General features: G+C 42.9%; 1 protein-coding gene across 4 annotated transcripts in view; it reads right to left on the reverse strand.

The window, feature by feature from the left end:
• The window catches only part of RBM27 (RNA binding motif protein 27), a 1,859,884-nt gene that overhangs the window by 643,311 nt on the left and 1,203,622 nt on the right, over positions 1-12,951 (reverse strand). For all 4 annotated transcript variants that reach the window (XM_069652445.1, XM_069652444.1, XM_069652443.1 and 1 more), the window contains one exon: positions 11,050-11,236. In XM_069652445.1, the coding sequence (XP_069508546.1) occupies positions 11,050-11,236 (187 nt within the window). The remainder of the gene's footprint in view (positions 1-11,049; positions 11,237-12,951) is intronic.

Here is a 12,951-nt window from a genome sequence, read left to right on the forward strand (position 1 = left end):
TGTTGCAAAGAAAGAATGTATGCTCATTTCTAGTGAAGGTCAGCAGCTTTGATTTTCTGCTTGCGCCCTGAAGAGGCCCACAACTCGCACTGGCAGTATAAGGTTCTATTGTTTTTTGACCTTGAGAGACAGGGACCATGCCGAAAGAACTTAATTTGAAGAGGGCGTGGGGGGTGCAATAACTAAGACGATAAGGCAGAAAATTCTTAAACTAGACCGAGTTTCATGTTAGTTCAGTATACGAAAAATCGTTGTCAAGAGCACAGTGGATTTACGGACTGCATTATGCAGAGACACAATGGAAATTGCAAATATAATGTAAGTAACTCTTTAGACACTTTTATACCGGAATGAAGAATTAATGAATGGATGCATGAATAAATGAATGAAGAGCTTTGAAAACGTTTGTGGGATCGTCCTTGTAGCGGGCACATGGGCATGCAGGTCCACATTCCACACGCATGTAGACAAAAAGTCGTTTCTCATTGTGTACTAACCTCGATTTATTTCGTTAGTCTTCGCATTGATTTTAGAGCCGAACATACTCCATTGTACTATCCTTGAAAGCAAATAGTTTCAGCTCAGCCGTAATAAATAAAATGAATATTAATAAAGATCGGCTGGCGAGACTAATTATAAATTTTATGTTTTCAAAACAGGTATATACTTCCCTTTTGCCACTGCCACCAGTTTCAGACCCCGGCAGATGGTTTCTTCAACCGCCAGCTGCAGCTCAATGTAAACAACTGCACCATTCTGATGATCTTATGGGACGACCGCCAAGGGCCCATATGCCCTTACGCGGTACTAGCAGCTAGGAGCAACATATCAACCTTTACGCTGGCCTAGTGCCTACTTGATGGAACAGCCTTGCGGTTCAACGTGCGACAAAAGTGCTTCTTTGAACGAAAACCAACACCCTGTGTACCATAAAGGAGCAGCGCGTGACTCACGATAAACTTTTATGGATTTGCGGATAGAGATAAAAGAAAATAAATGACTTTTGCAGTTCATATGGCAATTGCTGAATATTCTATAAACATTTCATGTCAAATAAATGTACTTCACCAAATTTACCGTGTTGCTGTTTGATTTTAAAGTACAGTTTCATATTCCGAATTGTGGCGCGCTGTGTTGTGAGTTGATCTGTGTTGGTTTCCGGGTTCTGTGTGAAGTCGCGTAGAAGACAACTGGGCGCGTGTGCCTACCAGCACAGAAACGTCATGGAGAGACGCAGGGAATATGAATGTTTTGATAATGTCAGGCTCAGGGGCGGGGGATATGATTTAGTGCCGCAAAAGCAGGTCAGCCAGGGCGATGGGGGAAATGATAGGATTATCACAAAATGGCAGCTCCCTGATGCCTGTTTTCGCATGCGTTTAATGGACGAAAACTTGGGTAAGGTACATAGGAAATTTTTCTAAAATCGAGCGACTTAGGCTTAAAAACACATGGCCGACCCGTAGGGGCAATACAAAATTTTGACCGAACCATTCCTTTAATTCCTTTCTTGGTTGAGCAATGGTTAACTTCACCCCAGAATTTCCCAACCTGAGGGCATGCCCAGAACATGTGCATCATCCCTGTGTTCACCTCCCCACATTTAGGGCATGTGTGGGTCTCTGTACTCTTGAATCGGGTGATCTTTTGAGGGGTCATGTACCCCCTATGGGTGACATATAGTTGGATCTGTTGTATCTCTATGCTCTCTCTCATTGCCAGTCTTGCATGGGTTCCCCCGCGTCCTCCTCCCACTCCCGTCTCAGCTGGGTCACTTCCTTTCCCACCCTGGACATTACCAGTTCATAGATCCGGGATACCTCATGCCCCCCTTCCGGGATGTCATATATAATTTCTATGGTCGTGTCTGGTTGGTCTTCTAGTTCTATTTCGGACCATGTCTCCCTCACCCGCCTTACCAATCTAGTGTAGGTGATATATTGCCCGGGTTTACTCCAGTTTCTTCAACTAAGGTTTGGAATTCCAGTACCTTCCCATCTCGCCCCACATCTCCCAGTGTTGCTATGCCTACCGGATCCCAATGTTTACAAATCGTCTTAGTTGCTAACCCACTCCCCGCAGCGCCGCTAGCGCTACTTGCGGGGAGCACGGGATCGGGTTATCCATAGCCCGACATGCCTTGCGCCATCATGTCTTCCAACCCAATCCAGCCGCTCCAATCGCCCTTTTAACTCTGATTTAGGTAGCCATATCAGTTCTTTCAGGAAAAACGGGGCGCATTCATCCCTCAACAGTCTGGATTCTGCTGTTGTATCGATCATACTGTAGCTGCCCGGCCAGATGGTATATCTCAAAGTAAGGCAATGTTATGCCCCCTCTATCAAGGGTCTGTGACAACCTTGGATAAGAACTTACCTGGAAACCTTTTTAATCCAGTCTACCCGCGGTCGCACTCATGTAGGATACCAGAGGAGGAGGCTTCCTTGGAGTGTTCCCTGTGGCGTCCTGTCGAAGAGGCCCTAAGTGGAGGCAAGCTTGGCGGATTGATAGAAAACCTTTCAGCAAAAAGTCCTTCCGAACAATTGAGCACTGAGTCTATCGTGCAGGACATAACACCATTAATTTTGCAGCACCAACATGTCGGGAGGAGCTTATCCATAACAACCCAGGTTGTGGGTGTCCTGGAGACCCAGGTGTGCCCAGCTATATGTAAGGACTTTGTAATGACTGAGGCGACAAAAAGAGGTGCTGAGAGAACTGAAATGTGTATCCCCTGTGAGTCAGGGAGGTCTGTGCCCCAGATTTATACACATTTATTAAAAAAATGCGCAAGCCGGGGAAGGTAATTGGACCAACAGGGCAATCAACCAGGTCCCTCGCCAGGGCCGCCAGACTATTGTGCGATATTGCAGATATCTCCTTGCAGTTGGGGATCAGCAGGGAGAATCTAAGGAGACACGTCAACCAAAGTAAAAGTTTTGTGACTTGGCAGGAAAGTTTGGATATTCCCTTGAGGAAGCGCAGCATGGTTGACTCGCCCTCCACTGGGATAAGTTGTTCGCAGTTCTCTTCAGGAGCAAAAGGTTCTCATGAATCTGCAATTTCTAATGACACTTTTGTAAGATCTAATGTAAACCCCAATATTACAACGAACTCTGATGTTTATTCATCGGACTACTTTATCCAAAGGGAATTTTCAAAGTGAGAAGAGCTCACCTAAATTGAAGGACCAGCAATGAAAAACCTATTAATCCTTACATGCAATCTAGCATGTCGTCGTCTCCAACCATCTCTCTGGTTCCCGTCTTAAAACTTTATGAGACTATAAATTACAGCTATAAAGATTAATCGACCTTGACGGCCACGATTCTCCCGAAACTGACTTATACTGAATGCTTCATAAAAACCATACAAAAGGCTGGACTGTGATACTGAAAGAGATGACCTGGCTCAGAAACCTAGCAGAACAGTACAGAGAGAAAATCGACGGAAAAAGTTAGTAAAGGTTGTTGGGAAAAAACTTGTTGAAAACGAACAAAGCCCTTGCTGCAGTGCCTTGCCAAACGTCCCAGATAAGGTCTGAGGCGAGCCAAACTACTAACATGAATCAGATCATGATGGAAATAAGTACCCATACGCTGCTGGTGAGACCTCAAGACGTCCAGATGAAGTCATAAGATCTTTGTCTAGGTAATACCAGGGACGAGCAATTCAAGTGAACCTCCTGCGCTTTGTGATCGGGGCTCTAGTGCAGCTGCACTGGAGGTAGCTGGAAATCCCCTTGGCGCTGGGTTGGGTTGTACCCATATTAATCCATCTGTCCAGCCATAAGAGGAGTGTGCAGCCGATCCGACAAATGATTTAACTTCACCTACATCGGCAGACCCTTAGACAATGACAATTACTCGATCTCTTACAACCGGAGAAGAAATAAACAGCCAGGTAAGGTAAATAAAAACACACTGCCAAAGAAGTAAAAAAACATGTCGCAAGGGAAACAATTAAAATCAAATGGCTCTCGAAAGTTCCTTTGTAACGTTAGGTGTTATTCTCAGGAAACCAGTGGCAGAATTGCCAGAAAAAAAGACTCTCAGTAAAAAGGTGAAAAGTTAACAAGAGGTAACTACTCCACTGCAAGAATGTAGACAGTCGCCACGGCAAAGTCCATCAGTAATCAAAATGATAGAGATCACGATACATGACGCTTCAAGGGCGTCCCCAGGATTGGAGACTAAGGCACTGAGGGTGGTCTCGGCAAGCAAGGCTAGCAAAACTCTGAAATGACTCTTATGACACTTTTGACGCTTGCGGAAAAAAGGCACAAAGCGTACACCAGGTTCCGTAAGGCGGAAAGTCAGAAAGTAGCATCAGGTCGCATAGACCCCCCTAAGGAAGTATATCGACATGGAGACCATCACCAGCAAAATGTCACAAGGGTTATATGGAATGCAGAGCCCTTCCCCTTCCATAACTAGTTTTTTTTTTTTTAAATCAGCGGCGGGGCATGGAGACATTATTGCTGGAAAGATTACAGACACTGGAAGACTGTTTAATATTGAACCACTAGCGTTCAGCGTCTTCTCCATTGCATACCGAAGCAGCGTGCAATTGACTCAGCTGACATTGCTGTGGTGGAATTTGTCAACGAAAATAAATTTGTCCGGGTTAGAGTGCATATCCACTCTATGCTAGTCCGGAACCTCTTGCTTGATGCCTCCTCTTCTCTGCTACCCTTGGGATTTTACATCACAGAATGCAGACATTAGCTCCTTGTGTGTAATAAATTTGTGCAGAGCATCGGCGGAAAGATAGACAATACCCTGCAGGATGAAAGGTTGCAGGCATCTGAAACTGGCTTTAATTACCAAGTTCGCCCTGTACCGAATGGAAACATCACTACCGGATTGTGAGCATGGGAAGAGGGTAATCATCCTCTAAAGATCACTTTTAACTGTTAACTCATCTAGAAAGATCACGGAAGTTGGACAACCGAGCGATCGCTCGGTAAAGCAAGACTCTTGGGGTTGGATGGCCGAGGCCCTGATATCTTCCCAAAGGAGGTAATGCCAGGAACTGGTTCAGGAAAGATGTATGTTAATGGTTCTTGGAACACAAGGGAAGTTTGTTCAGTTATTTGGTAAGGTGCCTTCAGGAAACGTGGTCGGGCAGCCCCCCTATTTTGAATTGCTTCAGCCTTTAATTAAACCCTGCAAAAAAAAGTTTGAAGGGCCGTCCCATGGCCGGCTTACTGACAATTATAAGGAATGGGATCAGTTTGAGAGGGACTGAAGAGCTCAATCCAACCCTGTATATTCAAGTGCTGATAATGGAGCTGGGAACCGCAACATAGGGGGCCCAATAGACCATTGGTTGTTATGGACCTTTACTGAAATCCTGAGGCCAGTGGGACTGACTGTTTTGTCGATTGTGTCTCATCTCTGATTGACGGATATAATACTGTAATGTCAGACCCATTGATTATTTTGTGTGGAGACTATTATCGATTGCTTGGAAACATGCTGTGGGAAAGGCATGATCCCGAATGGAATAGGGAAGGGGAAAAAAATATAGAGCAGCACTATGGCTCAAGGAGATAGACGAAAAGAACCTCCATATGTTAAATGGGCAAACCTTGGGGGATACACCAGGTGTAGCCACATGGCGAAAAGAACCACAACAATCAACCCTTGATCATTTTTTCGAGTCACAAAATATTGCCCTAACAGTTAGATCGTTGGTGGTAGCACCAACGACCAATATTGACAATGACTTATTGGAAATGAGATGTTGCTTTCCTATTAAGTCTCAGCGGGGACGATGGGAAGAGGATACGTTGGTGTGGCCAGGGCACAATAGGCTTAATTTAAATCCCTCAGATGTGTCTTTATTCAGAAAAGAATACTCATTCGCTGTAGACAATGATTCCATAGGAACACATTACATCCCTGTATTCTCAGAAAACAGTTTTCAAACCGAAACATTCTTAGAACGACAAGATCCTACTCCGTAAAATAAGACTGTGGAAGGCCATTCGAAACTCGTGTGCTTTATCAGGGCAAAATAGAATAGAAAGTCGTAAAAATCGTAGGTAACGTGACAGGATTGGCTCATCTCACATAAAAGCGATGTTTCAACAAGATGCTGAAATTGAAACAAAAAACACCAGGAATTTTGGGAAAATCCTGAATAGTATGGGTAATTACCAGCTTGCCCTACAGAGTAATGTGGTAGCCGAAGCAGACTGGGTCCAACATTATGGAAGCTTGTTTGGGTTACGGGATGGAAAAACTGTGGACGTCTTGCTGACTGAGCGAAGGGACTGGGTAATCCAATTTGACAGGGAGGACATTCTCATAATGATCAGGAAGGCTAGTGGATCGAGAGCCACGGGTCTGGACTGGTGGAGCAAGAGCATGCTGAAATCCGGCCCTGACAATTAGGCAGACTTTTGCATGATTTTGTTTACCCAGATATCAAAGGAGGAATAGGTTCCGCGATCCGGGAAAAGGGCTATATTGGTGCCGATTTTCAAGAAGGGCAATAAGGCAGACAGTAAAAACTATCGCCCTATTTTCCCTTCTTGACGTTCTGGGAAAGGTCTTTTTTACCTCACTGGTTTCGGTGCGGCTAAGGGAGTGGGTGATAAAGTCTGAGAATCTTGACTGTTGGCAAACACGGTTTGTGAAAGAAGTTGGTTGTAGCTTAAACCTACTGTCGATAAATGCGCTTTAAGTTAAGGCAATTAGGGAGGGAATGAAACCATATCTAGCTTTTATTGACCTGGCCCAGGCTTTCAACAGCACAGATCAAGCCCTGCTGTGGTCAAAGTTGATAAACTGGAACTGCCCAGCAGACCTCCTTCTGGCGCTAAAGACTCTCCAATTAAACATCGATCCAGGTCAGGCTGAACCAGGCAGTCCATTTGTCGGTAAGGATTAGTACATAGAGGCCTAAAGCAGGGTTGCCCGCTGGCCCCTGCCCTGCTCAATCTGTTCATCTCTGATTCAAGGGAGGTGATGGATTTGCAAGGTTCATTTCCCCCTAGAATAAACTGCAGTCCGGTGGGCTGGATGTTGTATGCAGATCTAGTCATTTTAGATCAAACGCCCATCGGATTGCTGGGGACTCTGTACATATTACAGAACTATGTGGTTTGTAATGGCCTAAAGATAAACACAGCAAAATCTGAGATCCTGGTACTGCAGCACCTCAAGGGGAGGAAGAAGACCTCCTTTCAATGGCAACTAGGAAAGGAAATAGTGAGCCCAGTAGAAACTATAAGATACTTGGGTATGTGTATTAAATCCAGTGTAAGCGACGCCCCATGGACGGCTGCACTTCGGTCAAGGGTAAAGAGTCTGGTCGCACAGGGAGCAGCCATACACACAAAAGTTGTCAAATTTCCATTGGTCCCCATACGACATTTTTATAAACAAAAGGTGGTGCTGATTTTGTCGTATGGAGCCGAGACTGCATTGTGTCTGCCATGGGAACTTTGGGCAACTCTGGAGGAAACCTTTTGGAGAAAGGTACTCCACTTCCCAAGATCAGTGCCCACAGTAATCATAAGATATGAGTTGGAACTTCTCTCAATTAACGCAATGGTGACCTTGAGATCTATAGCTAGGTTCTGTAAAATTATTACAGAGAAAAGCCCCCGGCGACCCCAGTTTGCAGCTCTGAGAATGAAGAAAGGTGGAAGCTGTGAGTGGTTTTTGAAAGAGTGGGCTTACCAGTGTAGTGAGATAATAAAAGAGCTAGGAACATCCGAACACGTGTTAAAGACCAATCCTGATGCAGTAAAAAAATAAAAATGTGGAATAGAGATTGGATTAAGACAGATACAAGGAGAAAGGAGTATAGATGGTTTGTGCATTTAAACAAGGAAATGAAAGCACCAAAATACATTTCCCGGGCCCTACCATCGTAATCTCTATGAGGTTCAGATTGAATGTGTTCCACACCAAGGAAATCTTGAAATCTCGAAGGCTAGGAGTCTGTAGACATAATGACTGATTATGCAATAGTGCAACAGAGACTTTGCAGCACCTAATTCTATTCTGTCCTTCCGTAAGAGATCTGAGAATGATTTATTTGGGAGGCTTTATATCGGAGAGGCCTTCATTGAATCGAGAAGCTTGGTGGGAATTTCTATGCTGGGGCGAAAACCAGAAAAATGAATATTCACCATAATGAAATTCTTAGACGAAATTGTTTAAGTTATTCTTACAGGCGAGCCTGGAATGAATTAGTGAATAGTCAGAGCATATAAGTTGATGTAATGTAAGTTGCATTTTAAGAATGTGTGGGAAATGTTAGTTTCAGTTAAAAATAAAACTAGGGGAAAAAAATCAACTACGGTCTGATTTGTGTTTAGTTGTGTGGGTATTGGGTGTTTTTGTTAACTGTGGAAAGGTTTGTAGGAAATGTGTTTTAATTATTTGTAAAAGTTTTGAAATAAACTTCATAAACATTTTTAAAAAGAAAATAAAAAAATTAAAGGCTGAGATCACATATGATGGTTCAAAGAAGCTGTAGATTGTTGTAGACTATTCTGATTCAGTGGAGGAGCAGTTGCATTGACTGAAAGGGGAAGCTGAGTTAGGTAAATAACAGTCATATGCGAGAAGGCGCGTCTTGGTTCTTGAGCTCTTACCACTTCCTTATCTATAATCCAAGGAATTAAATAAGCAGTGTCGCATAGCAATTTGCTATGCAATTCCTTCGGTTTGCTAATTACCTTGACATTTGTGTAGCACAACTAGCTATTCACATTACCCTGTTCACTGGAAGCACAGTTCACTCTGCATTACTCTCAAGCCCTCCGGGCTCTCTCCACGCTTTTTTTCTGCTCACTGCAAGTTCAAAGCGGCTAACATAGACTGCAGCAGAAATCATCTCCTCCACTCTTAAAAGTGCCAAATGCCTGTGTGGGAGTTATCAAATAATTAAAAACCAGAAGTAACCAGGATGATACTTTTATTAAGCTAACAATATCCTGTTGGCAATGAGCAGTATGTGTTATGTTTATTTTTTTAAAGACAGTGCTTCAATTCCATTCCTAAAAATGTAAGTTGATACACAATGCATAATTAAGTATGGCTACTGTAAAATACTGCGTTCTCTGTTTTTAGGTTAGTGTCTTTAAATCGCATAGTGTTAATCATCTTTTCTTTTGTCATGGGAAAGTGCATCATATTGACCAGTGGACAATTTTGAAAATGTACATGATCACACTGCCAAAAGCTTTTGAAGGAAAGTCTAGTTCTGTTACCTGCTAGTTCCATCCATCTGTGCAGCAGGTGCTCAAACCATGAGCTGATTCTAAGTTGTTGACATTCTCTATTATCACCCTGTTGCTTTATATCAGCTACCCTGAAAGTGAGATAACAGCCAAATACAATATTCCATATCGTTTGCCCAGTTCTCTTCCTGCTACGCCATCCACTCTGCTTGGTCTCTTTTTTCCTCTTACATAATATATGAAGCTAACTAAATTTTTATGCAAAGTAATCATTAGTTCCATCCAGTCTGTACATCTACAGATCTACTGAAATAACATCCGCTGTAGTTGGGCCCAGGAGCTCGCTTTGCTCTAAGATTACAATTGCATTATATATTATCACCTGCTAGAACTGAAGCATAACATGCAAGTAGCTGCCTGCATTGCATGCAGAGGGCGCTGCGCCTCTGCCCGCCCTTCACTCTCTCCTCGAGGCAGTGTCCGAGGACAAGTCTCCACTGGACCGCCAACTCCCTCCCCCCCTACTCTGTGCACCTCCTGTTCCACATTCATATCCTGGAAATCGTTATTTCCAATCAGACATACGTGTCATTTCTTTGTAACAAAAGCATGCATTGTGCAAAGCTTGGTTCCATTAAAAAACGAGAAAAAAGTATTAACCCTCTAGAGCTCCAAGTACTAATAGCAATGAATACTGGGTGTGCAGTGCTGGACATCTTCCCTTGGGCCTAACTGGCTCGGATTATGGACCTTTAGAAGCCCTGCCCTCCCTCAAAAGTGTTATTTAATGCTATATTGAAAACGGTGGATATCAATGAACGGCAAGCACCATCTTGTCCACCTGAAGTTGCTCATTACCATCAAAGCTGCTCCTCACTTTAAGCAGTTGATCATTAGAGTATCTGCCGCAATACAATAATACATACTTTGTGTCAGGCTACGACTATCCTTTAACATTATAAACGTTTTGATTTTCGAAAATTCTGAACTTGCACAGCAAATGATGGGTCAACCATAGAACATGCGGGACACTACCCTGCAACACGGACTGCACCCCAGTTGCACAGAGCCTATTTACTTGTGTCCATTCATGCAGCTAAGCTTTACATTTCACAGACACTCAGAGCTCACTAATGTCTGTCTTCAGCGGTACACAAAAATGCTCTATTATTGCTCATTTTTGGGTACAAATAACATCTGGTGCCATTAAAAATATGAGCACAAACTTGCTTATCAAGTAGGTTTGTTTGCTAATCAAGTACATTTTAATTAACAATCTGCTAATCAATTTTTGAGAACTAATTTATGATTTGAATTGATGACTTCCCTCACCTCTCTCTCCCCCCCCCCCGACCCCCGCAACCACCGCCACCACTACCAATGCAAAGTAGGCGAGCACACTCTTGGCTTGCCACATTATCTGGAGGCTCGGTTTCAGCAGCTACTGAGGAGGCTTCATCACCAAAACACTTTTATAAGGTTGCAGTTTCCAGCTGACATTCCTCTCAGTCTCTTCAGGTCAGCATCCTTTAGTGATTGCAAACCATCTACAAGGAAACTTCAGCACACACCATACATTTACGAGAATTAAGGCGAGTCATAGGGATCCCAAGTTATCATCAAATTGTTCAATTCATTCAAGTATCGTAACTGCCAATCAGTGCGGTTCCCAAAAATAACTTTCATGGTTTGTTCATGGGTAAACTATACAGAAGTGGCGTAAGCCTTCAATCCAGACATCCTACTTGTACAGATCATATCTACCTAAAACACTATTAGCAACTAAGTGTACACTGCATAACAAAACGGTTTATAATAGTTAATTAATAGTGTTATAGCCTTACTTGTCCAACCACGGCCTCTTTGTAGGTGGCCCATCTACATTGGCCATAGGTCTTTTTCTCTCCGGCTCAACCACCACTCGGTTTACATTGTTTTCATTGGTTATTGGAGGAGGAGGAGGAGGAGGAGGAGGAGGAGGCGGCAGTGGAGGAGGGGGGGAAGGATTTGTCTGGATCACAATATTAGCAGCTGTTGAAAAACAATTACAAAAGATTACCTGGAGATAGGAAAATATATGTAAAGAATCACAATTACGACTCCATAGTAAGGGTAGCACAATAACAAATTCCACTATAACTTTTGTTCTCATACATACAAATTCACTAAATTTGCCATGCAACTGATGTGGACAGATGCAAACAAGCCAAATGTGGTACAGTTAACAAATCGTTTTCATGCCCAAAACCTGATAAAACTTTCTATGCATTGCAGTTACATGGAGGCAGAACAATCACTCCAACAAATGGGCCTCATTACAAGTTTAGCGGTAGCCTTGCCGGTAAAACCGTCAGGCTGCCGCCAAACTTGCGATTTTTTCCAGCATTCGCAAATGTGCAATTAACGGGTCATTACGATCCGCCGGACCCGGTAATTGCCCATTCGCGGGCGCCGGAAAAATATGCTCCCCATTCCCATTTGAGACCCATACGGCTCAATGGGAATGGGGAGGTTGGATGCACCGGCATCATTCAGAATGGTGATGGTGCATTCGACATGCTCTGCTCGTGGGTGCTGCTACGCCCGCCAGGTCAGACCTGGCAGGAAGGCGTCCGCAAGCAGAATTTGTAGTTTGCTGGTCCGGTAACAACAGTACCGGCAAGCTTACCGGTACCGTTGTTACCAGACCGGCTAACTTTTGAGGCCCCATGTCTCAGAATTTTCCACTTCGATATTTCAGATATTTAGCACACAAGTAGCCCTTTAATTGAAGTTGCACCCAGCAAACACACTTAAATAATATCGATCTGCCAAACATGAGCAAGTCAACCTTTAAAAAAAACAATATGTTGGATATATCTGCAGAAGCATAGAAGGCATGAAGGGAAAAATCAAAATAAAAAATAATGCAAAATGCAGAAACATCCAAAGCCCACAAAACACTCACACCCCATTCAGTCTTGCATAGTAGGGTAGGAGGGAAAAGCGTGTAACAAAATGAAAAATATTCCCCAAAAATGCACAAGGTGATTCGCCGCACCCAGCACAAGTTTAGCAACTAAACTACAAATCATGCAATACTTGCTTTACCAAAAAAAGAAGTGGTTGTTTTAATAAAAATGTTAAGGTGACAACCATTAAAATGTTAATGCCTACAAACTATGGCAATGGCAACTTTAAGGTTTAACCTATTAAACACTAAATATAACATACAACCAACATTGCTGCAACTTGACAAATAAGTTGGGTCAGCACATGTGTAAATCTATAAAACATACCAAAGTAAAAAGTCAAAATACAATATACTACAAAAATATACATTACATTACTGCTAGGTGGCTTTTCAGAACTACTACTTCTTTAGGATTCTGGAAAGTGTTAGGAAAGATTTTCTTATTGCAACTTTCCCACCAGAGTTTCCTATGAAACCCCATTCTTTTTGCTCTGTTTGATCATTTCCTGACTTTGTGCAGGGAAGTAAAGCCTTCAACTTAATTTCCATTGCCTTTTGCTCACATGTTATAAGGAAACTGATCAGTCCTTCAGACCATCAGGACTGGGAAACAGTTTCCCTTTTGAATTCTTGTATTTTTAACATTGCACACATCATTTTACAATGCAAAGCAAAGGGGATACTTTTGCATTGCCATAACTTTTTTTACACAGATTTTTGCTAACTTTTATATGTGCCTAAAGACAAGCTGGTTACAGCAGTTACATTTTTGGAGTTTTTGCATTACATCTTA

Source organism: Ambystoma mexicanum, chromosome 3p (genome assembly GCF_040938575.1).
Source record: "Ambystoma mexicanum isolate Mex_15411 chromosome 3p, UKY_AmexF1_1, whole genome shotgun sequence".
Taxonomy (NCBI): Eukaryota; Metazoa; Chordata; class Amphibia; order Caudata; family Ambystomatidae; genus Ambystoma; species Ambystoma mexicanum.